Source organism: Artibeus jamaicensis, unplaced genomic scaffold (assembly GCF_021234435.1).
Source record: "Artibeus jamaicensis isolate MK-2021 breed Jamaican fruit bat unplaced genomic scaffold, CSHL_Jam_final contig_797, whole genome shotgun sequence".
NCBI lineage: Eukaryota > Metazoa > Chordata > Mammalia > Chiroptera > Phyllostomidae > Artibeus > Artibeus jamaicensis.
Genome location: NW_026521977.1, coordinates 28,893,696 through 28,919,424, shown reverse-complemented (window position 1 = coordinate 28,919,424; position 25,729 = coordinate 28,893,696). Strand labels below are relative to the sequence as shown.

Here is a 25,729-nt window from a genome sequence, read left to right as displayed (position 1 = left end):
CTCTTCCCACTCCCCTTTCCACTGCCCTGTTTGGCTCCTGTCCCTGCTATGACACGTTAACTCCAAAAGCCGGTGACAAAAAATTTGCCCACGGAACCCCAGCTAAGTTTGTCCCGGTAGAGGAAGGCAGTGAGCTGCCTGGGTAACTGTGGTTTTCCTTGGGGAAGCTAACAATCTCAGTACAACTCTACACACACCCTCCCCAACACTCGAAACTCCGAGAGGGCGTCCCCCCGGGCGCATCTACTGTACATTACGCTTTGTTCCCGACCATCCCTGTGTCATCAGTTCCCAGAATCTGAGAGTTTTGTTATAATTACAGGCAGTCTAGAAGTCCAAGCCGCATTTGTGTTGGCAGCATTGAGGCTGCTGATTTATTCCGCAAAGAGACACCTTTGTGAAACTGGGTGAAGAGAAACTGAAAATCAGCCTGCTTTTCAAGTTCAAGAAGTATTTTATGGCCTGGCTGGGTAGGTCAGTTGGTTAAAGTGTCCTCTGGCTACGCCAAGGTTGTGGGTTTGACCACCCGTCAGGGCACAGACCAGAATCAACCAGTGAGTGCATGGGTGAGTGGGACCACGAATCCATCTCTCTCTCTTCTCTTTCTAAAAACCAATACATCACATGTTTAAAAGCATGTTACTAGATTTCCAAGGCGAACAGCTGTAGCCCTCTCTAGCCCAGTGTGGTGGGTTGAATGGTAGTCCCTGAAAAGATATACCCACACCCTGCCCTCCAGAACTTGTGACTGTCTAGAAAAGGGATCTTTGCAGATGCAGTTAAGGATTTTAAGATGGGGAGCTCATTCTGGATTACCCATGTCGGCCCTAAATTCAGTGGCGAGTGTCCTCACGGGGGAGGGGGGGGCAGAAGGAGGTGAGACACGGTCACGGAGAGACGCACTCACAGGGAAGATGACGTGGACTCAGAGGCAGAGATGGGGATGACGCTGACGACAAGCCAGGGGCACCAACGATCGCCAGACTGCCAGGAGCCGCCAGAAGCAGGAAGGGCAAGAAAAGACTCTGCCCCAGAGCTGGGGGGTGAGTGTGGCCCTGCTAACACTTTGACTCGGGATTTCTGTGCTCCAGAACCATAAGAGAAGGAATTTCTGTTGCTTGAAGCCACCCAGTGAGCGGTGAGTTATTTTGACAGCTCCAGGCAACTAATAAACCCATCTTTGCCATGGGTGCTCAGCACCACCGAGTAGGAAAATCTCTCAGTGGTGTTGGGGTCAGAGGGCCCTCCCGTTCCCACTTCCTGGTTGTGTTTTTGAGCCAATCTTAGCACCTCTCTGAGTCCGTTGCCTCCTTAGGAAGAAGAAGCCCTGCTGGGTTCAGGTGGCCAAGAGCTCAGCAGAATGCCTGTGCACTGCAGACTTCACACACACACTAGGAGCTGCCCCCTCGCACCCGCGGGCTGCCTCCCCTCAGGCACAGAGCTCCGGTCTGTGTTCCTTAGGAGGTGGAATTGCATGGTTTTGGTGCCTCGCCCCCGCCCCGGCCCTGGGTCTCGGAGCTCATCCATGACGACCAGGACAGCGCCTGGCTGCTGCCTTCCTGACACATCCGTGCGGCCACCTCCCCCGTGTCTCAAACCCAATGTGTCCAAGAGCGAAGTCTTGATCTCCCTTTCTTCTTCTGCCACTTCACATTCCCCTCATCTCAGTAAATGGCTCTTCAATCTAAAAAACAGGGTCATTTTTACTTCATTTGTTTTCATTTTATTATTTTTTAAAAGATTTTATTTATTTATTTATCTTTAGAGGGGAAGGGAAGGAGAGAGGGAGAGAAACATCAATGTATGGTTGCCTCTTGTGTGTCCCCTGCTGGGAACTGGCCTGCAACCCAGGCATGTGCCCTGACTGGGAATCGAACCGTGGTTGCTTGGTTCTCAGGCCTGTGCTCAACCCACCGAGTCACACCAGCCAGGTATTTTTATTTTTTAACTTCTCATTTTGAAATCATCTCAGACTTACAAAGAGTTGCAAAAAGTTCCAGAGAATTTCAATATTCTCTTCCCTAATTCCACACACGTAACATACACAACCATAAGGCAATTATCAAGATGAGAAAATTAGCACCAATAACACTACCATGTAATCTACAAACTATCCAAATTTTGCCAAGTGCCCATTAATGTTTTACTCTGGTCTAGGCTGGAATCATTTTGAAATGTTTCTCCCCCTTACCATCCACACTTAACCCATCAACAAGCTCTATTGATTTCCCCAATAACTTCTTCCATCCACGCTGAGTACCTCTACAGCTGCCACTGTAGAAAATGCCACCCCGGCCTTGCCCCTGGACACCTGTAGCAACCTCCTAAACAGTCTCCCTCTAATCCAGGGGTCAGCATAGTTTTCAGTAAAGGGCCCGAGAGTAAACATTTCAGGCTTTGCGAGCCATATAATCTGCTGCAACTACTCATCTCTGCCATTGTAGAAAAGCAGCCATCGATTTCTGTAAATAAAATAAGCATGACAGTGTTCCAATAAAACTTTATTTGCAGACAGTGACATTTGATTTCCTATAACCTTCACGTATCACAAAGTATTCTTCTTCTTTTGCTTTTTTTTCAATGGTTTAAACAATGTAAAAGCCATCCTTCGCTTGCAGGCGGTCCAAGCCACGATTGGTGGATCCCCTGGTCTAACCCACTCCTTGCACAACATCCAGAACACAGTCAGGGCTCTCTTCTGCTTCAATTCCGCACTCAGAACAAAACAAAGCCCGCAGTGTCTGGGTGCTGCGCGTCCCTCTTGCCTCACCCTGGACCGCTCACTCTCTCACCACGCCCTACCCACTTTACCCTTCTTTTTCAGAAGGTCAAGTCCCCATTTCAGGGCCTTTGCACACAACAGGCGTACCTAGAATTCTCTTTTAGGTTCCCTTTTCACCTGCATAACTTCCACTTGTCTTTTGGGTTTTGGAAAAGCTTAAACTTCCTAGAGAGGTCTTCTGTGATCCACCTCCATTGAAATTATGCTCTCCCATTATTCTCTCAGAGTACTATGTCCTTTTAATTTGTTGTTTCCCTTAAAATACTTATCGAGTGGGTAATTATGCATCTGGGCCTTCATTTGATTTTAGTGGAAAACTCCGTGAAGACGGGGACCATGTCGCTTTGTTTGCATTGTGGACCGTGCACCTAGGTTGGTGTCTGGCAAGGCGGGAGTTCCCTGAAAGTCGGCTAAAGGAGTGGATTCTCACATTACAAAAATCTCTTTTACCAATTCTAGACCTCTCCCTAGAGAAAATCACTTAAATAAGTTTGGCGAATATTCTCTCTGAATAGTTTGTGTGTGGTACACTTTGCTTTTTTTGTTCAACAGTGTCTTAGAGACCTTCAGTGAAGAGCACATCTCCAGCTACCTTGTGTTCTAGGTGCTGCAGAATAATCCAAAGCATGAATGGACTTCAGGTTACTTAACCATTTCCCCCGATGGACTGTTGTTTCTGGTTTTCCCTTATTGCAGACAATACTCTACACAAACACCTGTGTGTGTGTTTATGTCCTTGCACGCATGTTTGTCTAGGGTAGACACCAAAAAAGTGGGACTGCTGGGCCATAGGCTGACACCTTTAGGGCTCGGCACAGCCGTACTCCCGCCTGGAATGCCTTTCCACTTGACTTATCGCTGCTCGTCAAGACCGATCAGTCTCTTCTGCCTCTCCTTTCCCATAGTGCTTCATGTCCACATTGAATCATTATTACACACTTAGGGCTCTGCCTTATTTATCTCTGCATTCCCAACACCCAAGCACTGGGCTGAGCATAGAGCAAAAATTCAAATGTTTTCTTGATTGGATGAATGAATGAATGAATAAATAAATAAACAAACAGCAAACAAGTGAAGGCACTGTGGTTAGGACATTCCGAATACTCAAGGTGAGTGAGTCCCTGAATGCTGTGAACCTGGGCTTTAGACCAATTTGCCACCTGGTGTCCCGAGCCAAACCACCTCTCTAGGTTTCTCTCTGTCCTGCTTTCTGACCTTGGGCATCTCATCTTGAACTCTGTTCAAGTTGGGTGTTGCACTGACAGAGCAGTGTGCGTGTGCAGGGGCTCCGACTGTAGAGCAGAGAAATCTGAGCCCTGGGGGCAGCCCTAGGAGGGGACTGCCGTTCCCAGGGCAGCTCTGTCTCCTGTTTCCCCCTTTGAAGTAGCTCAGTGTGCTCTGGGGTTTGGTTCCTTTTTCCCCTATGGTACCTTAGGGGCAATTAAGATCAGCTGCAACGTTTCTGCTTGCTGCTTCCAGATTGGACCCAAGGGAAGCCAGCTGTTTTATACCTGGCACCTACTCCTTGTGGTCTGTTTTCTGAGTCTCTCTGTGACCTGACTTCCCCAGATCCTTGGGCCTGGCTTGCAGCCTTTGTTTTTAATGGGGTTTTAATAGGTGGCTCCTGTAATTAATTTCATTCTTGTATTTTCACACTCTCCGTCCGGGTGCCTGAAGGCCCCCCAGGCACTGGGTGGGATGCTAACAGATTTTAAATAGTACTAAACGCCGCGCCTGTCATTAAGCACCGCCCCCGCTCCTCTCACTTGCAGTTGTTTTACAATAGTTAATTAGCCGGCGCACATGGCCCATTTGGGAGGTCAGTCCGGTCACCTGTCCTGTTTTATAGAGGTAGAGACAGAGATATGGAGAAAAGGGACTTGTCCAAGCCCCAACAGAGAGTGGGTGTTGAAACTCGTTTCAGAAGCACATCCTGCTGGGTACACACCTTCGTGGGAGCCAAGGCATGGACCCACTACTCAGGTACCATTTGCCAGGCGGCTGGAGGCCTCCGCCCAGAAGGTGGCGTGTCATGCATGCCTCACAGGCACCTTGGGGAGGCAGTTTCACCATCCCACGGGGACCACGGAGCGAATCCGCCCTCGGTGGCTAAAATTACCACCTGAAATTAACCCCATTCATTCTCTTCAGGCCTTTTCCATTTTATGAGCGAGCAGATTTATCTGCATGAAGAACGCGTCAGTGATTCCTCCCGTAGAAACATAATTTACTATTTTTAAAGATACCATTTTAAAATCCGCTTACACGTACTCACACTCCTTTGGGAATGTGTGTGTTGGGGGGGTGGGGGCGTGCTGTGCTGGGCGGGTAGGAAGAGTACGTGCTGCGGAGAGAACAGCTTGACCCTGGGCTTCCCAGAGCACCGGGCCATCCCCCTGGGGGCGCACTGCTCCGAGCGCCCCTGGGACTCTCCAACCCCAAGCGAATTTGCCTGGTCTGGGTCTTTGGAGCGACCCGGGCGTCCGACCCAGCGGGCCTGAGCCTGCTCTCGCTTGCCAGGTGGAGGGCATGACCTCCGGGTCACCAGCTCAGCAGCGAGCAGGAGAGGAGGGGAGGCGGAGCAGGTGGCGATTAGGTCAGCTTCGGAACATTCTCGGACCGCTCCAGTAGATATAAATAACACGGCAGTCTTCGAAAAATGCCGGGGTAGGGTAAGGGGTGAGGAAGAAGGGATTTATTTAGGGTCGGGTAGCTTCTTGGCGATCTGAAAAAATCCACCAAAGTCGGTGACTGACAAAAGGTGGAGGAGCGAAGGCGTTTAAGAATGAACAGTGGCACAAAATCTGGGAATAAGAACGCGGAGGGGGAGGAGCACATGCTTTTTTGCCCCACCCCCACCGCGTGTCTGTCCCAGGCCTCAGAATGCGCCTCCGATTGGCAGGCAGGGCTGTGCTTTGAAAGGGCACAGCTTTGGAGTCCTGGCCCTGCCCCACTACCGATTTCGCTCTAGCCGCTGAAGGTACCTGACCCTCAGTTTCTGCGTCTGTACAGTGGAAATCCTAGTGCTTACAAGGGGATGGTTGTGAGCCTCGCCGGAGCTAACGTCTAAGAAATCTGTGATCTGCAAAAAAAAAGTAAGGCAGTGTAGCCCCCCAGGCCTCCCTCCAAAGGCCGTCCGTGCGGGCCGATCCCTTCCCGCTTCCACAGGTCTCACAGACTCTGCAAAAGCAGGGGAGGGGCAACGCTGAAATCCGACTCCCTGCAGCGGCTCGGCGCCACCCAGGAGAGTCGCCCCTGGCGCTTCTCGCGCGCGAGCCGCGACCCACTGCCAGCGCCCCAGCAGCCGCCGGTCACCACGATGCCTGCAGCCCCTGCGCCCGCCGTTGGACTGTGGGGTTGGGGCCGTCGCGGCGAGGAGAGGGCGGGGCCGGGGGCTGGGCTTCCCGGGGGAGGGCAGGCGCGGCTCCGGGAGGCGGCGGCCGGGGACCCGAAACGCCAGGACTCGGGCTCGAGCGTGGCCCGACCCCCTCACCGAGGCGCGCAGGAGGTTGCGGTGAGTACTGCCAGAAGGGGACCGTGGGGAGGCGGCGGCAGGAGCGCCGGCTCGAGCCCTCCCACTCTTGCGTCTCACTCTCGAAGTTTGCAATGGGACCGACTTCTGCCCGGGAGCCCCCCACCACCCCATTCTGTGCGAGGATGGAAAGAGCTGCGGCGGGACCGAGGGGGGGGGGCCTCGTCTGCGGCGTCATGCACCCTGCATTTTCCCTGGCTGGCCGAGGGGAGGGGGTCGTCGGGCCATACCATCTCCTGGGGCTTCTTAATGGCCCCAGATCACCCTGGGGCTCTAGAAAGGGGAGCCTTCGCTCCCCGGCGACCCTCTGCCCTTTGCAAAGAGCTCCAATTCGTGGGGCTACTGCCCGAGCCACCATCTGGAGTCCACGGCCGGACCCCCCTCCCCTCAGGGGTGATCGGCCAGCCCCACCCGCGCCAAGGCCCAGTTCAACAAGTTTTGCCAAGAAGTCCTAGAACCTCCATTTCTAGGCCTGGCCAGGCAGCTCCGCATGGGCTCCGTGGGCTCCGAGTTGTGCAGCGCCCTGCGGGCAACAGGGACCGGTCAAAGGGCGCCGTCCAGAGAGTTGAGACTAGAGCCCGGCAGCCCCTGGGCTGGGAAGTTTGGTGTGGAAGCTCGGGGTTTGGAATGCGTCATCGGGGAGCAGGCACCTCGGCCGGCAGGTCAGGTTTCCAAAAGTGCCCCTTTGTTATGCCCCTCCCTGGCCTTGCCTCCTCCCCTTTCCCTGCGCCACCCCTCCCCCAACCTCCCGGGCCACCCACTCCAGGCTCTGTAGCGTAGGTGTCCCTCTTTGGACCAGTCTACTGCCCCCTCGCGTGCCTTCAAATCCTAGGGCTGCCGTCCTACCCAGAGCGGCTGGAAGAGGCCCTTGGGAGCAGCCTGTGACTCAGGACAGGGTGGATGGGCAGGATGGAATGGCAGTGCCCCCTCCCAAGGGCTTGCTCTCAGCTTCTGGGAGGGGTGGGGACTGGTCTGGGCATCGGCCACCTATCCGCCTCAGGTAGGGAGTGTGGGTTCTTCCCTCAACCCCAGGATTCCCTACCTTGGCCCAGGCAGATATGAGGAGACCCTGCCAAACCCTAGAGGACTTCTCTGGGCCCAGTAGGTGCTGAATCCCTGTGCTAGGAAGCTTTCTTTATCTGCTTTCTGAGCCCTCGCCTGCGGCCTGGGTTCCGGGGACCCATTTGGGTCTGTGCTGAGGTCAGGAGGTACCGCGTGTTGGCCTACCCCTACAGCTAGATCCAGCCTGTGCTGTGGGGCCTGGCTGTGCCTGGGGCTCCAGCTCGTGTTTGCTCTGGGAGGCCAGAGGGAGCAGCGCCAGCCCTGCACACACAGCTTGCTCTGTTCTGGGGCCAGAGAGAGGGAATGGGTGGGGGGCGGCTCTCCCGGGAGCTGGGAGCACAGAGGCTGGAGCAGGCAGGGCCCTGGGCCCCTGGGTGTCCGACTGGGGCAGCACACCGAGGGCTTGTGACTTAGAGCTGCAGCTTGCTTCTCTGGTTGGCAAGTCCTCTCTGGGCAGATGGGACAGCCTCAGGAGGAAGCAAGGTGACACACGGAGGACCTGGTGGGGGCTGCTCTTCTCTTTGTGCAGCACCTCTGTCTCAGGCCTGAGCTCGCCTGTGGGCTTTGGGGTGGAAGCCCACTTGGGCCAGCCAGCCTTTCTCACAGCCGCTGTGGCCAGTGGGTTTCCTGGTCTTCGGTGGGATGGTGCGTTTGTTTTCTTCATTCATCTGCCAACTCCAGCGCCCAGAGGAACCCAAATTGGACCCTCCGAAAGTCTGTGTCAATGACTGCAGGGAGATCCTGTCCTGTCAGTCACAACCCAGTGGGGTTTATCCCCTGACCGAGGGGTCAGAGTAGCTGCGGGAATGGGGATGGCATATGAGGCTGTGTGTGACTGTGCAGAAGATGCCTCCGTGTGAGTTTGGAAGAATGGGCGGGGGTTCACCAGTTCGGAGGGGAGCACAGTGACGAAGCCCTGCTTTGGGGGCAGCAGGCCCATTCTGTCCTCCTTGGGCCTGGCGGTGTCCTCTGGGCTTGCTCAGAAGTGGAAGCGATCTCCTAAGGGGCTTGAGTCAGTGGCCTGTAGTCTCGGGCAGCCGGGGCCCTCCCTGCTCAGAGGCAGGATGGGAGTGACCATGTGCCACTGTGTCCTCCAGCCCCTGGGGTGGTGGCTGTGGGTTTGGAACCTGCCTTGCCCTCTGGAGAATACTCATAACTGGCCAGTCACTTGTGTGACTCCCTCATGCTGCCCCGGACTCTGGGCTTTGCGAGGGCGTGGCTGAGTTGCTTGTTACCCACAGAGCCCCGTGGGACCTCGGATGCCGTGGAGTAGGGTGTGTGTCAGTCCCCTCAGGCTGCTGTTTGTTCATTGCTTGGGGTGAGAGTTACCCTGGCACAGGGGCAGACCAGGAGGCAGGATTTCCATCTTAGGAGGGAGCTGGGGCTCCATTAGGAGGGGACAGTGAAATGCACTTGCTCATGTTTCTTGGCTGTTAGTCCTTTCCAGCACAGGGAGCTACTGGAGTATGAGGGTGTGGCTGGGTACCCTCTGACTTGGCCTGGTCTGGAAAAGGGTCGCCTTGTTGCTCAAAGAAAGGCAGCAAGGCCCCAGCTTGGGAAGGCGTCCTCTTCTCTCATCCGCAGTCAGGGGAGTGGGGCCCTCTGCCCACCGCCCACCCCCGCCTGCCATCTAATCCCCAGCCGGATCGTGTGACCTGCCTGGCATTCTCCTGGCTGGAATCTGGCGCTTCTGACAGCAGTTGCTATATTGGGGGAGCTGGGCACCGCCCTGGACGTGTTAGGTCCCCGCCCTCACCCCCTGCTTTGCTCTCATTAGCTTCACAGCAGAGTCACAGTGGCATCTTTGAGCGGTGGACAGCCACGTCCCTGAAGCGATCTCTAGGCTCCAGGTACATAGGGTGAGGTGCGGGGGAAGGGCAGGCCCAGGGCGAGAGAAGGAGCTTTGAAACTGCCATCCTTGCCCCTATCCCGGCCCTTCCTGGGGGTCTCCAGAACCCTGCCTGCTAAATCCTAGCTGCAGTGGCTCCTTGAGTGGTGGGATGGCAGTGGGAGCAAAGCCCGGGGTCTTTTCCTATCCACAAGAGCATACGTCCAGCTTCTCTGCTTATCTCTGCACTCCACAGCCCCAATCCGCCACCATTCCGTGCTGCGGGGACACCATGGCTCCAGAGGAAGATGCTGGAGGGGAGGCCCTAGAGGGCAGTTTCTGGGAGGTGAGCAGCAGGGTCCCTGGTTTGGGGGTGGCACTGAAATGCCCCCGTCCCCCAGGCCCAGCCACCCATCCAAGGGAGTTGGCTAGCTGCCAGCGCGGCCCTTGAATGGGCTTCTCCCTGGCCACACTGCCCTTTCCATGTATGCCCCAGGCTGGCAACTACAAGCGGACGGTGCAGCGGGTGGAAGACGGGCATCGGCTGTGTGGGGACCTGGTCAGCTGCTTCCAGGAGCGCGCTCGCATCGAGAAGGCCTATGCCCAGCAGCTGGCCGACTGGGCCCGAAAGTGGAGGGGCGCCGTGGAGAAGGGTGAGCCAGTATTTGGGCCTAGCAGGCAGTGGAGGGCCACCAGTGTGGGGAGATCAGGTAGGGTGGCTTCTGTCTGCACCTCTCGTGGGAAGGTCTGCCCTCCCCTCAAAGGGAAAAATCCTCCTGGTAATTCTCATGGTAGTGCTGTTTGAGTTTGCAAAGCATGGTCCTGAGTTATTTTGAGGTTTCTATCAATGGTATGATGGAGACAGTTTCCTAGAGGACAGTGCGGAAGTTTAGAGACGCTAAGTGACTTGCCTGAAGGCACACAGCTAGGAAGAACTTAAGCTTGAGCCAGTCCTTCTGATTTGGGATCTTTCCACCTTAACAAGCTGCCTTCCTTGGGGACAGACACTGGTTCGACTTTGAGGCAAGAGTGTAGTGATTTATGCCACAGACCGGGGCTGGAATCTCAGTTCCCTTGTAGTTGTAATGCTTTGGACAATTAATCTCACTTCTCTGGGTCACCATCTTTTCTCTTGTTAAATGCTGATCACGACACTGTCTTTATGGTGGTGGATGAGGCAAGGATTCGGTGCGATCTGGTCAGTCTAGGCACAGAGGAGGTGTTCAGTCAGCAACAGCTGACACCGTTGTTCATCTTCGTGTCCCTGCTTCGTGCCTGGCCCCAGAACAGCACCCAGAGAGAAGGGATGGGCTTGTTTCTGGTGGCATCCCAGGCCTGGCCCAAGTCCCATCCCTCCCTGCAGGTCCCCAATATGGCACACTGGAGAAGGCCTGGCATGCCTTCTTCACCTCGGCCGAGCGGCTGAGCGCGCTGCACCTGGAGATTCGGGAGAAGCTTCACGGGCAGGACAGTGAGCGGGTGCGTGCCTGGCAGCGGGGGGCTTTCCACCGGCCAGTGCTGGGTGGCTTCCGAGAGAGCCGGGCTGCTGAGGACAGCTTCCGCAAGGCCCAGAAGCCCTGGCTAAAGAGGCTGAAGGAGGTGAGCCTGAGGGGGGTGGGGCGGATGGGCATCAGAGGCACGCCCCTTCCTTAAGTCCACGGGCCTGGCTTGGGGAGCAGGGTCCAGAGTTGTCTTTGTGTGTCCCAGGTTGAGGCTTCCAAGAAGAGCTACCACGGAGCCCGAAAAGACGAGAAGACAGCCCAGACTCGGGAGAGCCACGCGAAAGCAGACAGTGCGGTCTCCCAGGAACAGCTGCGTAAGCTACAGGAGCGGGCGGACCGCTGCACCAAGGAGGCTGAGAAGGTACCGGCCAAGGCAGCAGCTGGCCCAGTTCTGATTCCTGAACGCCTTTCCCAGCCCCCAGCACCCTTCCTGCTCTCATCCTCACCTGCCACCCTCTCTCCAGATTACCACTTAAAGGAGGAAGCTGAGAAAAGATGATGCTTTACCCAGAGAAAAAAAAAGTACAAGTCCAGGCATTAGGAAGATTTAGTGGCTGAGCCCTTCCAAGCTCTTCCTTTCCCACCTGGGACCACTTCTCATGTTGTTTGCTCTGCCAGAGTGCCCTGTCCTCCAGCCCTGCATATCCAAATCCTCCCATCCTCCGAGGTGCTGCTGTTTCCACTGCCTCCAGGAAGCCTTTTCTGATTTCTCCCACCCCCACCCGAATGAGAAGTCGTCTCTCTCTCCACTCTCCATCTCTCCTTACTCTCGCTTTTAGCCTCCCCTTGCCAGACTCCTAAAGCTGCTGTGCTCAAATGTCACCTCTCTTGTTAGGCTGCTGGGATTCTAGGGATGGCAAACAGGTCTTGTGACTGGTTGCCCCTGGTGCCTAGCCCCGGGTCCAGCCCATGGCAGGCACTCAGTAAACACTAGCGCAGTGTTGATCGGAAGGTGTCACGCTGATTGGGTCCCCTCCTCTCCCACCCAGATGAAAACCCAGTACGAGCAGACGCTAGCAGAGCTGCATCGCTACACCCCACGCTACATGGAAGACATGGAGCAGGCCTTCGAGACCTGCCAGGCCGCTGAGCGCCAGCGGCTTCTCTTCTTCAAAGATATGCTGCTCACCCTACACCAGCACCTCGACCTCTCCAGCAATGAGAGGTGTGGCCCGCGGGGTGGGCGTGGAGACCTGGAGTAACGCAGGGTCTCTCCCATCTCCCCTGCGCTCTGGCTGGGCTGAATGCGCTTGGGGGCTGTGGACGCCCAGGGCTTCCTAGTTTGAGGGTTGTGCCTCGGGCCACAGGTTCCACGAGCTCCACAGAGACCTGCATCAGGGTATCGAGGCAGCCAGTGATGAGGAGGACCTGCGCTGGTGGCGCAGCACCCATGGGCCGGGCATGGCCATGAACTGGCCACAGTTTGAGGTACATGTTCCAGGTGGCGCTGGGAGGTGGGGTGTGCTCCCACTGGGCTCACTGTGGACCTCAGGAAGGAGGCTAGGGCTGGGATAAAGTAGGCGAAGGCGGTTTGGCGGCCCACCACAGCCTGCAGCCCAGCCTGACCGTAAGCACTGTCCCCACAGGAGTGGTCCCTGGATACACAGAGGACAATCAGCCGGAAGGAAAAGGGTGGCCGGACTCCTGATGAGGTTACTCTGACCAGCATTGTGCCCACAAGAGATGGCGCTGTGCCCTCACCTCAATCCCCCGGGTCCCCAGGGTGAGAGTCAGGCGCCTGGCTGTGCAGCTCTGGCCCCTGCCCTGCCCCCCCTCCTTTCCTTCATTCTCTTTACACCCGCAGTGGGTTGAAAATGGGTACCAGGGCCCTTAGGACTTACTTAGTGGCTGTAATGCCAGTTTTCATGGTGGTTTAGATTTGCCAGGTGTTTCCCATGTTCCCTCTTATCAGGGATTCACATCGGCCATGTGGCAGGAAGAGCACCTGAGCTCACAGGCATGGGTGGCAGAGTTCAGACTGGACGCTTTTGGTTCTTCTCGTCTGCCTCTCCCAGGGTTTCTTCAGGGACCAGCCCTTGGCCGTGGGTCCTAGGCTCTATGGATCAAGGTGTTCCTTGTGTCCTGAGCCTGTCCCTCTTCCGTGTCCCCTCTCCAGCGGTGGGCAGGATGAGGAGTGGTCAGATGAGGAGAGTCCCCGGAAGGCTGCCACTGGGGTGCGGGTGCGGGCACTCTATGACTATGCTGGCCAGGAGGCTGATGAGCTGAGCTTCCGAGCAGGTACCCTGGGACCCCATTCCTGTTCCTTTCCGGGCTTCAGCCTCCCCTCCCCCTTTTGCTATCCTGAATAGGGGTGTGGTGGAAAAGGGAAGCCAGACACTTTTTTCTTGAGGGCCCAGTTCTCTGGGTCCAGTCTGCAGGTGTCAGACTGCCTGCTCTGAGCCCTTACCTACCTCTCAAAACCACCATCTGGGGCCTGACTGCTACCTTCAGGGTCTGGGGTGGGTGGCTTGCTGACTTTGACCTCCCTCTCTTCCCCTCCTGCCCACTCCTCAGTCCTTGACCTAATTGAAGGAATGGGGCTAGGCCAAGGCAATTGGCAATGACTAACCTTTCTTCCCCCAGGAGAGGAGCTGCTGAAGATGAGCGAGGAGGATGAGCAGGGCTGGTGCCAGGGCCAGCTGCAGAGCGGCCGCATCGGCCTGTATCCTGCCAATTACGTGGAGTGTGTGGGGGCCTGACTGCCCTGACGGCCCTTCTGCAAGGTTTCTCCACCCTAAGAAGAGCCCAGCTTCTCCTGGATGGCTGGACTGAGGGCTCTGAATCATTGTGCCCCTGCTGTCCCTCTGTCCCTTGAGGAGGGAGGAAGTCTTAGGGAGCCAGGGAGGGGAGGGGCTGTGTCTAGGAAGGGAAGGGCCGGAGGAGTATAAGCTGAGGGCGAGATGGGGAGGTCAGGTGACAGGAGGGTTCAGACCTCCCCAGGAGTGCTTGGTTCTCCCCAGGAGCCGTGGACCTAGTTTCTGGCCCCTGTGTTTTGGGGCTCCTGGGGTGGGCTTGGGGTGAGTGTAGTTCTGGGCTAGCAACACTCTTTTGTGGCTTGTTAGTGTGTATTAAACTTGAAAAATAAAAGCATCGTCAGGTTTGTGTGCGTCTTTTTTGATACTCCATCCTTGTCTTCAGAGGGCATTGGGAGAGGGGCACTGAGAGGAGATCCGCGGGCCTTGAGTACGTGTTATGGGGGCGGGGGTTGGGCAGAGGTTGCCAGGTGATACCTGCTCTGAGACTTCGGGACCCTGGTCTGGGGTGGAAGGGACTGGAGATCTGGCTTGGTGTGAGGCGGCCAAAGCTGGAGACTGGGTGCTCAGTTCAGAGCTGGGCCCAGCCCATCTATCTTCCCGATCATGTCGGTAGGATCCTGAGTGCTCGGTAGGACTGTTAATCGTCACCCGTCAGTCGTGAGCGGGCCTCGCAGCCCACGCCTCCTGGGAGGTGGCTCCACCTTCCGGGGGCAGCGCTCCTGCGCGACTCGGCTCGATTGGAAACTGGCGCAGCCCAGGCTGCGGATTGGCCGCGGCGTGGCGCGGCTTGGGTTCCGGCGACTATTGTGGAGGTGGGGCTGTGACGTTTCTGCGTCCGTTCCACCGGCTGCTCATTGGTCCAGCTCAGGACAAGTCGCCCCACCCCTCGGCAGGCCGGGGCGCGGCTGTGGCCGGCCTGCGTACTCGCCTTCCGGGCCGCGGATTGGCTTGAGACGGGTCGCGTCGGTCGCGCTGGTATCTGGGAAGGAGAGAAAATGGCGTCTGAGCCGAGCAAGACGGAAATCCAGACCTGTTTCAAGAGGCTTCGCGCTATTCCGACCAATAAGGTGCGTGAGCGGGAGGTACGCGGGGTTTGGCGCCAACCGGGAGAGACCCTCCGGGCTCCTGTAGGGCCGAGGGAGGGAGAAGGGCGGACGTGGGTTGTTTTCCTGGGGTGTCAGTGCCCGGCCTCCACTCGGGGCCCCTGATCATTCTCCCATTGCCTCTTCCCCGCAGGCCTGTTTCGACTGTGGCGCTAAGAATCCGAGCTGGGCAAGCATCACGTATGGTGTTTTCTTGTGCATAGACTGTTCTGGGGTGCACCGCTCCCTGGGTGTTCATCTCAGCTTTATCAGGTGGGGCTCCTCGCGGCTGCTGTTTCGACCAGGCTAGGGTTTTGTCCTGGTCAGGGCGGAGTGGCGACTTGGGTTGCTCTTAATTCAGTGTTCGGAACCTCCCAGCTAGGGGTCCGGTATCCTCCCACCGGAGAGAACCGCCTGTGTGGACGGACCCCTGGCCATGTAGACAGCTCGTCTCCGCGTCTGGGTCAAAACTCCCTTCTTTCTTAGCGGTCAGACTTGGCTCTCCCAGCATTAGTTTTGAAGAAAAGTTAGCTGCCTTGACGTTGTTCCTGACATATTTTATTGGTCGAGTATGTCTGAAGTGACCCTGTGGCCGTCCTCAAGGGGAAAGACAAATCCAAGCTTACGAGCCTGAGATTTTGATCTCCTTTCGGATCTGGAAAATAATTAGCACCCATTTGACCACGTGAATGGAGAGCAAAGCTTTCGTGGACAGGGTAGAGGGGAGGAAGTAGGGTGGTGGCTGATTAGTGTTTCCTGGGCGCCTATAGCGCCCAAGGCCAAATGACAAGTGTGGGTCTGTCGGGGAAGCGTCTCCTGGTGGGTGACACGCAGCCCTTTCACACAGGTCCACAGAGTTGGATTCCAACTGGAGCTGGTTCCAGCTGAGGTGTATGCAGGTCGGCGGGAATGCCAATGCGGTAAAGCTCCTCATATCCTCCCCACCCTCATCGGCTGCCTGAGTACCAGCTTGACCAGGACCTCCTAGGAGGCCCCCTCAGCTTCTCTGGCCTATTGCAACACTGTACACTGTTCTTTAAACTTGGGTATTGGCCAGTGTTCTTCTCAGAGGGCCCTTGGATTAAAACGAAATCGGCCAGATGTTCTTGGGGAAAGGCCAAGGGAGTTAGGGCTTCCACAGCCATCCAGGCCTTGGCCTGGGTGGGTGAAGTATGGGCAGCACGGGCGTGGGCTGCGTGCTCAGGTAGGGCCAAGTGAGGGCCAGACTTCACTCAGTCATCTCAGAGGATGGGAGACTGTGTTTTCTTCAGGAATTTCTGAGTACCTTTCCCTCTATGAAAAAGTACTGGCGTAAATAGAATATATTATCCTGTGCAAATAGTACGTGGGCTGTTACAAGGGCCGCCTTTTTTGGCTCTGGGGAGAATCACCTGTAGCATGCTGCCCTCCCTTCTTACTCTCCAGACAGCTTTCTTCCGTCAACATGGATGCACAGCCAGTGATGCCAACACCAAGTATAATAGCCGAGCCGCCCAGATGTACCGGGAAAAGATCCGGCAGCTGGGAAGTGCAGCCCTGGCTCGGCATGGCACTGATGTAAGTGCCTGGTCCCTGGGGCTGGGGTGCTGGGGTGAGTGGGAGTATGCGGAGTCCTGTTTCAAGGACGTCTTCTTCCTTGTAGCTTTGGATAGACAATACGAGTAGCACGTCCAGTCACTCCCCGGAGAAGGACTCTGATTTCTTCACAGAACACACTCAGGTGAGTGCCCACAAGGAATGTTTCCCGTGATTGTTCCTGGCAGGTGGTTAACTGGCCAAGGCCTTCTGTGATCGTGGGCACAGACTCCACTCGCCTTGGTGTGATACCGTAGACGGGGTGACTGTGGCCCATTGTTAGGTCGGCCCAGGTGTTTCCCCCTCCCACAAGTAGGCATGGGTTGTGGCGCCCCTTACGATCAGACCCCTTTAAACTGGGTTGATAGAGAGTAGGAAGAGAAGCTTCTTGGAGGCTCAGGAGGTGTCGAGAGCCTCAAACAAGTTTTCCTGGGTTCTTCTCCTATAAGGGAGGCGCTGTGTTTGGGGATGATTAAAGGAATCTTCCGCAGAAACCCACCCTGGGAGGAGGTTCCCCCTCGACTGGTGGCAGGTGTGGGGTGGCTGATGTTGGATTCCCTCAGTTTGAACCCCAGCTCCTACACTTGGCGTTTCCAGGATGTGGCTAACTCACTTAACGTGTCAAACCCTCAGTCTTCATAATAGAGCTGTATCTGCCTCGCAGGGTTTGTTGCGAAAGTTAATGTGTGTGTGTGTGGGAAAAGCTCTTTGACTTGGGCCTGGCACATGGTGAGTGCCCAGTAGTTGTTAGTCATTATTAAGTTAGGGAAATGGGCTCTGGCTCTTAAGTAATAATGGAAGGGTAGAGGTGGCTGCAAGTTTCCTGCTTCTTTCTTCCATAGTGAATAGCAACTATAATTTTACTTGCCAATTTGAAGTCTCCTTTCCTCGAGGGCTTGGAGTAGGGCCTTGCAGCCACAAGGTCCTTGTAGGTTCTTGGTGCTCCCTGCCAGCAGGAGAAGCTCATTGAGGCTTCTGTGGGCTGCCTCCTTTGTAGCCCCCTGCCTGGAATGCACCAGCCACCGACCTGGCAGAGACCCAGCAGCCAGCCCTGTCTGTGGAGAGCAGTGGATTGGCACGTGAGTTCAGTCCGGATTCCAAACAAGCGCCCTGGTCCTGGCAAAGCCTCAGGCCTGGGAATGGGACACCTGCTGAAGGGACTAGGAGTGGGGGGTCTCGTATCTTTGGGTGGGCTGGGATTCGTCTAGTGTCTTGGAGGAAGCGATGGGCATTCCTTTTATCTTTTGGAGGCCTTGGCGAGCTGAGGAAAGCCAGTGCCCCCTGCTCTTGCCCCATCACTTCCCTAAAGGGGAGGTCACAGGAAGCTTTGAGCCTTACACCTGATTCCCACCATTGCATCCACAGAGACGGAGCTTGGCCCCAACACAGACCTACTTAGTACCTCACCGAAAGCTTCACTGGGTCAGTATAACAGCTGGCAGGTGGGGGGTGACTGGGAGAGGTGGGCCTTAAGGTTCTTTCAGATCTGCTGCTGCCTGGTGGCGTGGACTAAGGCCACGGGAGGCTGAGTGCCTTAACTCTCTGGAGCAGGACTGCAGTTGGACTCGTGGCTGCCGCGTCAACTGCACGGGCTTTAGAGCCAGGCTCTTGGATTGGTGAACCTCGATGGGCTGGTGTGCAAGGCCTGGGTCTGCCTCTGGGTGTGGGGACTTCTAGCCAGAGTATGGGGAGGCCAGCATGCGACACTGGACACCTAACCCTGGGGTCTGAGGCAGGGTTGGCCTTCTGGTCCATCCCCTTGGGATGGGGAGGGGTGGGGGCAGCTCTGAGCTGCTCATAGCTGGGGGTGACATCGTTCTTTCCTAGCCAGTCCATGGCCTTTCAGCTCCTTTAGACTCTTTCCGTGGCATCCTCTGGTTCAGGGTGAACAGTCCATTTGCTGTCCTTGGTTAGTTCTGTTGATCCATGTGGGTCGGGGCAGGAAGCCAGCCGGATGACTGTCAGGCTGACCCTCTGGAACGGCTGGCACAGCTGGTCTGAGACAAGGCTCTGCAGAGGCCTCTGGGCTTGGAAGTTCCATGGAAGCACTGGGGTGGGCCCCTGGTTAGCCACAAGTCTGTTTCTCTCCAGAGTCCATGTATCTGTCACCTAAAGGGGCCCTTCCTGCCAGAGGTAACCAACAGCCCCTCGGGGAGCCTAGTCCCTTGCACGCCAGCTCCCTGCTTTAGGAACTGAGGCTGATGTTCGGCATCCGCCCCCTGCCTAGCTGTCTCCGTGTTGGTTCAGGGACTTTGTCTTTGCTGCTTCAGGTCAAGTTCTTGTCCCAGTCTGGTGGGGGTCAGTGCCCTCCCCTGATCTTGTCTTTGGCTTGGACTGTCCCGGCACCATTGGTTGAGCTGGTGGTGGCAGCTTTGTGTTCTCCTGCCTAAAGCTGTTCTCTTTAGAAGCTCTTGCCAGAAACTGCATGGTGTGAATGGACAGAACTGCCGCCTCTGACCGCCCTTTATCCTCACTCATGCCTCCCCTTTTCTCACACAGAAATGAAAACCTCCCTCATTGGCAAGAAGAAGCCAGCAGCAGCCAAGAAAGGGGTAGGTGGGAGAGGCAGTATGTAGAGGGTTGCAAGCCAGACCCCGGCTTTGCCTTGCGACCCCCTCATTCACTGGCTGTATAGCTGTGGCAGAGGCATTTGGCCTCTCAGAGCCTTCTGTTTGTAAGAGCTGCCAAGAAGCCCGTCTTCAGGGGACTCCGGGAGGGATCGGCCTGGGTTTTGCTGGGCCTTGCCGACACTGGCTGCAGTGGTCAGGCCCTGAGGCCTCAGCTGGGGCTATGTGAACCACCTGGTGCCCACCTCTAGCAAAGCTCCTGTTCTCCCTATGAACCATGTGACCGGCTGCATTTTTTTTACCCTGAGCTTCAAGAAGGAATGTATTCCTTTGGGTGTACAAGAGCAGTACCCATGCCTGGGAGGGAGTGGAGGACATTGTGGTTGGCCAGGCCCCCATCACGTGATTCTCCTCCCAGCTGGGTGCCAAGAAAGGTCTCGGGGCCCAGAAGGTGAGCAGCCAGAGTTTCAGCGAGATTGAGCGGCAGGCCCAGGTGGCGGAGAAGCTCCGTGAGCAGCAGGCAGCTGATGCCAAGAAGCAGGCAGAAGAGTCTGTGTGAGTGTTTGCCAAAGGGGCGCCGGCTCAAGTGGGGTGGGTGGGCAGATGGGCCAGGCTCGGTGCCAGCCTCTGATACATTTGTTCCTTCCCAGGGTTGCCTCCATGCGTCTGGCTTACCAGGAGCTCCAGATTGATCGTAAAAAGGAGGAGAAGAAGCTACAGAACCTGGAAGGGAAGAAGCGAGAGCAGGCAGAGAGGTTGGGCATGGGCTTGGTGTCCCGAAGGTGAGCTCAGCTCTGGGTTATGGTGGGAAATGCCATATTCCTCCAGGAGCCCCAGCAGGTTCTTCCCCAAACCTGAGGCAGGGGTTCTAAGCTTAGTCTTAGAGGCCAAGTAAATCACTGTACTTACTGTTTAAAGCACCTAGTGTGGTGCTTGGGACGTAGTAGGTATTTACCCTTACCCTGCCCACTAAGTGCCAGTAGTGCTGCCGGATACTGACAACACCCGGAAGTAACCCCAACATCCAAATGCTCTTTGGTTGGACAGTATACTTCCTGTTTCAGGACATTTTGTTGCTGTGGTTTTCTTAAAACAAGGACTGCAAACCAGTTCTTACACATTTTGCTTGCTTTACACTGAATTAGTGTCTAGAGATTTCAGCAGCACTAAATTTTTGATCTCTTAAAAATGGGAGAATCGGAAGGTGCTGAGGCCAGCAATCCTGGCTCCAGGCAGCTGGTGCTGAGTGGTGGCCACACCTTTCGAGGGGGGTGAGCTCCGCCCTTGGCCTTCTGGGCTCGAACAAAGCGCTCTGCAGAGGCATCTACAGAGGCATCATTTCCCCTCTCACAGATGAGGAAAACAGACTTAGCAATGACGCAGCTCGCTTGAAGCTCACAAATCTAGTAATTGGCATAAATAGGTTTTGAACCTACAACTGTTAGATTCTAAATTCTGCATGTTTGGCCTTGGTGCTGCACTCCTCTGAAGAAGGTAGGCCGGGGGTTTCTGCCTCATCCGCCTGCACACGCGCTGGTTGCATTTCACTCATGCCCTTTCAGTCTGTGCGTTGCTAGTATAACACCGCTGGGGGGGATGGGGATTTTAACCCCGACAGACAAGAACTTTAGGTCTCCACTCTCTTCGTTCTGGTCACAGGAATTACTGAGTTAAAGGGTAGGAACACTTTTATTTTTTTTTCCCATTTTTGTAGTGCAAGGGAATCTTTTATTTAAAGCCAGCCCACCCTATTTAAGGCCCTATTGCAACATTTTCACTCCTTGGGGTTCTGCCAGCTGAAGCTGTGGCTGTTTGTTTAATGCATTAATCTTACTGAGATGAACCCCTGCAATGCCCATGTGGAGCAGCACACAGGAGGCAAGCGTGGCCGTGAGCTGGGGCTGCCTGCCCACTTGGTGCCTCTTAGCCCTGGAACCAAGCCGCAGATCTGTGCTTCCTGCGTGGGGCCAGGCTCTACTTTGAAATGCTTTCCTCGTCACAAAAAGTAGATGGAATGATTAAAAGCCCACCCTTCGATGCCATTAGACTCCCTTCCCTGGTTTGGGGGCTCTTGTCTTCGCTCGCTCTGTGTGTGTGTTCGTGTGCCTGTCTTGGTGAAGGACATGGCTACGGCCCAGCAGGCGTGTTAGCCGTCACTTGGTGTGCGTCCTTCACCTCACAGCGGGCAGACGGCTGCTGGTCGGGGAATGCTCGCTCTGAGCAAGTGAAGCCAGCGTGTCGGCGGCTGAGTGTCCGTTCCCTGGGGCAGCCCTGCCCTGTGCCGCTGGTGGGAGCAGGCTCCGGGTGGTACTCGGGAGCCCTGGGCTCCTGCCAGCAGCAGGTACCCTCTCGGGTGGTGACACTGGTGTTCACCACGGCTCTCGTGCCTGTCTCCGCCTGTCCCCACAGCTCCATCTCCCACTCGGTGCTGTCTGAGATGCAGGTGATCGAGCAGGAAGCCCCAGCAAGTGCAAAACCTTCCCGCTCACAGCTGGACTTGTTTGACGATGTTGGTACTTTCGCCTCTGGACCCCCAAAGTAAGGCTGCTGTTGTTGGGGCGAAGACTTGGCCATCATGCTCCTTGTCAGGCTTCTCTGAGCCACTCTGCTGTCACTCTAGGTACAAGGACAACCCCTTCTCCTTGGGGGAGAGTTTTGGTTCCCGATGGGACACAGATGCCACCTGGGGTGTGGACAGGATGGAGGAGAAGGAGCCAGAAGTGACCATCTCGAGCATCCGGCCTGTTTCGGAAAGGTGGGGTGGCCTAGGGCAGTGCTGTTCAGTAGGACTTCCTGTGAGGGAAGAGCTGTGCGTCCACGCTGTCTGGTGTGGTAGCCACTGGGTGTGTGGCTGCTGAGCCCTTAGACTGTGGCTGGAGCAGCTGAGGATCCGCATTTTAAGTGCAACTTAAACAAACATAAATAGCCACAGGGACGCAGTGGCGCCCGGATCCGCCTGTGCAGGAGCTGGGCCTTGGTGCGAGCTGCGCTCAGCAGCCTCTCGTCCATGGCCCGTTTCTCTGGCAGGAGGGGTCTGATTTTATGCTTCCGCCTAGACCTCCCGGGGGTTATGTGTCTCTGGCCTCTGGCCTAATTTTTTTAAGCTTATTCCATGTCAGTCTGGGCAGTGTGTTTAATTGATAAATTATCTGCATGTCCATGTGTAAAGTGGGGGCATCAGTAATGACTTCACAGGGTCGCTGGGAGGGTGGAATGTGATGTAATGACACCTGAGAACACCCACCCCGTGCTGGGCCTGTGGGTGCTGGCAGGAGTGACCTCACCTGTCATCCACACTGGGATGCTTTTGAGAATGAAGGGGACACTGTGACTAAGTGCCCAGAGAGGAAGCATAAACTCAGGCAGACCGAGATGCATGGTTGCCCTAGTGTTGGGCCAATGGTAACGAGTAGAGTAGCTGTACTGACCTTCCAAGTGCTGTTTGGGGCCGAAGCCTGGGCCCCTCCAAACCTCATTTCCACGCTGCCTCGTGCAGGCAATGTAAGCTCTCTCTGCCTTGTCTTCAGTGTGGAGAAGGGAGGGGGCTCATCCAGGGGAGAGGGCCCCTGAGCCCCAGAACCGGTCAGGGCCTTGGTAAGCATCCCCAGGTTTGCCTGTGGTGGTAATGGGGTAGTAACATTGTCCCCAGACAGTGACGGGAAGGGTCAGATGTGTTGTTCCACCTCCACCCCAGAGTCACAAACCGGAGGGAGGTGGAGAGCCGGAGCTCGGGCCTCGAGTCCAGTGAAGCACGTCAGAAATTTGCAGGAGCTAAAGCCATCTCATCTGACATGTTCTTTGGGCGGGAGGTAGATACCGAGGTGAGTAGAGTTCTGTACTCTGAGGCTGGAGGCAGGGGGCAGAAGCAAGACCTTCCTCTCTGCAGCTAGTTTGGGCTTCAGCACTAGGTGGCTGGGCTCCATGAGTTCTAGGGATATCAGCCAAAAGACGATCAGGCCTTGCCTTTCCTTCACCACAGTATGAAGCCAGGTCTCGGCTACAGCAGCTCTCAGGCAGCAGTGCCATCAGCTCTTCAGACCTCTTTGGGGACACGGATGGAGCTCATGGAGCAGGTAGGCACCAAAGGTGTGGTGGGCACCAAGTGAGGCCAGTGAGCAGAGTCAGAGGGCCCAGTGGATGGGGCAGAGCACCCTGCAGGCTTCTGGGTCACCCCTTCCCTTGCTGTTACAGGTAGTGTTTCTCTGGGGAATGTGCTCCCCACGGCTGACATTGCCCAGTTTAAGCAGGGCGTCAAGTCCGTGGCCGGAAAGATGGCTGTGCTGGCCAATGGCGTGATGAATTCTTTGCAGGTAAGGCTGGGGCTGCTTGACCAGGGGTGGGAGGGGCCTACAGTAGTGCCTGGAGTGGGGCCTTCTTAACCTCCACATCCAGACACTGTACTGGGAGCCCCTCAGCCTGTGAGGGCCTTTGCTTTTCCTAGAAGGGCAGCTTCCTTTCTTCGAGCTCAGTAACAGGCTGGGCTTTTCCATGTGAAGACGTCCTGTCTGCACTGGTCTCCCCCAGCCTTGTCATCTGTGCTACTCTGTCCCCTCCTCGGCTTCCCTGAGATTAGGCAGGGCTTCCCCCTTGGGGTCTGGCTACAACCCCTTTCCCAAGGCACAACACAGTATCAGACAGTCCCTCCATGTGAGATTGGGCGCCCCTGCCCGCCCCTTCCCAGTCCTGCCCCAGTGTTGGTGGAAGGTGGCCCTGCTGGGCAGCGGCTGCGGGTCAGAGACACTGACTTTGTTTTTCCTTCCCCGTTTCCAGGATCGTTATGGTTCCTACTGATCCATGCTTCACGGCTCAGGCATGTGGTGGTGACAGCAGCAAAACCCCTGTGGTCACCAGGCCAGGGCTGCTTGCCTTGTGGAAGCTGGGGAGGAATTGTTACACGTGTGGTGTGTGACTGGGTGGCCTTTGAGGATCTCTGGTGAGGGGTGGGCAGCACCAGCCCTTCACCTCTGCCTGTAGATCAAGCCCTTTGTTCTCCTCCCTCACACCCTCCCCCCCGCCCCGTGTGCCAGATTATTGTCCTTCCACCCCTGCTCCCAGCGCTGCTCCTCGCTTGCCCTGCCACACTGGGAGTGAGGGGAGGGCACCTCCTCAGGATGGCGCAGTCTGGGTCCAGCCTTCCCCGAGCAGGGAAAGTGGAAAGTGTAAGGCTTTTTTGCCAGCTCTAGGATCCTTCCAGGTCGTTTGGAGGCTTGGCCCCCACCCTCTGGAACCAGCGGGGAGGTCTAGGAAGAGTTCTGTAGATCAGCCCCTAGAGGAGGGAGCTCTGGACTTGCTGCTGCTGTTGCTGCTCCAGTGGCCTCTTCTGGGCCCCAAGAGAGGGCAGGGGAGGGGAAGGACCTTCGTTTGGGCCTTACTAAGGGCTAGAAACTACCTGGTACCTGAAGGTTTCATTTGGGATCAGACTGGAGGCCCAAGTGATGATCTGCCCCCACCCCCCTTTTTCCAGTGGTCACCTGGAGGACTTTGTTTCCTCCTGGGTGTCTCGGAGTCCTTCCTCACCATCCATGTGGACCCTAGGACCCTCTCCCCCCTCCTGGGACCGCCCTTTCCCCCCGTTTGGTGGCCGTGGTGTCTCTGCCCTGTGGTGTCCTGCTGTGGATGCTGTGAACGTAATGCTGGCCAAGGAAGCAGAGGACACGAGGGACAGAAGCAGGCTTCCTGGCTTAGGGGGCCTGGCAGCACCCCACCAGTGAGCTTGATGTGCCTACGGAACTGGAGCTGCAAGCCTTGCCTCGGCCACTGGGCCGCGCACTGTGTCGTCCTTGGTGCCACCTTCCCCTGCCACCTGGCAGTCTGGGCCTGCCCCAGCCCCTGTGGGTGAGAGTTGGCCTCCCGAGCAACACAGACCACTATTCCCACCACTCCCTCCCCCCAGAGGGACTTGACTTTTCTTTCTGGACTGTTTGTATTGAAACACAATGGTGTCAAATAAAGCCCTGACAGGGCCCTAGGTCCCTGTTGGTCTGAATGAAGTAATGTCCTCTGGATGCTACCTCCCAGCCCCTGGGCAGGCCCCCCGCCTCACTGTCTGGGCTCCCACCGATAGGGATGGGGCGTTGGTGCCGAAGCTGAGGGCACTTTCTCCAGCGCCTCCAGCTTGTCTCTTCTCTGAAAGCCAAAGTCCCCTGGCTCCTTGGCCCTGTGCTGCCTTGAGGTCCGGTGCAGCCTCGACCTCACCACCCTGTTGCACGCGGAGGAAAGAGCTGGTGTCAGTTGGCCCTTTAACGCAGCCACTTAGTCATGTGACTGGGCAGGCAGACAGCCTCAGCAGCCCTGCACCTTACCCTAACAGTAGGCTTGACGGGCAGTGTTGGTACAATACACAGACCTTACGGAACTCTTTTAAATCTGGGAAGAAGGGGGTGAGGGTGGGGTGTGTGTGCCCCTAGCTTTTGGAACATCCATCACTGGAGGGGGTGTTGGGGTACAGTTGTAAACCATCAACCTGAAAGTATGGACGGAGCCATAGGAACTCAACTAAGCCAGTGATTTCCAAAGCATGGATCTGGAACTTCCAGCTTGGGAATGGTGTGTGTTCACAATCTAGATTCTCTTCCCAGCTGGAGTTTGGTAGTTTGCACTGTAAATAGACTCCCCAGGTGATCCTGATGCACACCAGGGTTTTCCAACTGCTTTTAATCAGGTTGGTTGGAGGCTGGATCTGTTTGTGGGCCTGGAGACCTCTCCTGTTCCTGGACTCTGGCAGGTCTGGGACATCCAGGCCTGGTCTGGCACAACAGGGCTGTGCGGGCCAGTGTTGTAACTCCAGGGGCCTGGGCTGGGCAGGGATAAGCCCAGGAAAATGTGTGACCAGTGGCCGTAACCTTCGGCTTTGCTTCAGAGGAGGTGGCCTGCTCTGCTTGGGTCACTGGTTGGGTTTTACTTTCTGGGGGCCCGTGCTCAATTCAAGGATGTTGAAAACCACTTGTCCTGCCCTTCCTCCAGTCTTGGCTGGAGGCTGGTCTTCTTCAGACCTGTGTTCACAGCTGTGTCCCCACTGCCCTAACCCTGAGCAGGTGTGTGGC

The 25,729-nt window shown here is 56.2% G+C and overlaps 3 protein-coding genes across 6 annotated transcripts in view; 2 read left to right on the top strand and 1 right to left on the bottom strand.

Moving 5' to 3' along the window:
• The first annotated feature begins 5,430 nt into the window (after positions 1–5,430).
• Positions 5,431–13,796, top strand: PACSIN3 (protein kinase C and casein kinase substrate in neurons 3). 4 transcript variants are annotated; one of them, XM_037166221.2, is made up of 11 exons: positions 5,431–5,449; positions 9,154–9,226; positions 9,461–9,550; positions 9,701–9,857; positions 10,568–10,803; positions 10,912–11,067; positions 11,696–11,871; positions 12,014–12,134; positions 12,293–12,429; positions 12,823–12,944; positions 13,290–13,796. In XM_037166221.2, the coding sequence occupies exons 3-11, from the start codon at positions 9,497–9,499 to the stop codon at positions 13,403–13,405; spliced, it is 1,275 nt and encodes a 424-aa protein (XP_037022116.1). In that variant the 5' UTR covers positions 5,431–5,449; positions 9,154–9,226; positions 9,461–9,496; the 3' UTR covers positions 13,406–13,796. The 4 variants fall into 4 exon arrangements, with proteins under 4 accessions (XP_037022116.1, XP_037022114.1, XP_037022115.1 ...); XM_037166219.2 differs by lacking the exon at positions 5,431–5,449 and adding an exon at positions 5,678–5,877; XM_037166220.2 differs by lacking the exon at positions 5,431–5,449 and adding an exon at positions 6,550–6,976.
• A 594-nt stretch (positions 13,797–14,390) lies between these two features.
• Positions 14,391–24,676, top strand: ARFGAP2 (ADP ribosylation factor GTPase activating protein 2). The gene is made up of 16 exons (XM_037166170.2): positions 14,391–14,529; positions 14,699–14,817; positions 15,392–15,464; positions 15,970–16,101; positions 16,187–16,264; positions 17,117–17,198; positions 17,485–17,541; positions 18,619–18,671; positions 19,105–19,241; positions 19,337–19,468; positions 21,096–21,224; positions 21,307–21,441; positions 22,381–22,507; positions 22,666–22,759; positions 22,878–22,996; positions 23,457–24,676. The coding sequence occupies exons 1-16, from the start codon at positions 14,458–14,460 to the stop codon at positions 23,475–23,477; spliced, it is 1,560 nt and encodes a 519-aa protein (XP_037022065.1). The 5' UTR covers positions 14,391–14,457; the 3' UTR covers positions 23,478–24,676.
• CSTPP1 (centriolar satellite-associated tubulin polyglutamylase complex regulator 1) overlaps positions 24,669–25,729 on the bottom strand; it is a 163,409-nt gene continuing 162,348 nt past the window's right edge. Inside the window, exon 9 of the mRNA XM_037166174.2 lies at positions 24,669–24,885. Within this exon, the coding sequence (XP_037022069.1) occupies positions 24,726–24,885 (160 nt within the window). The 3' untranslated portion in view covers positions 24,669–24,725. The remainder of the gene's footprint in view (positions 24,886–25,729) is intronic.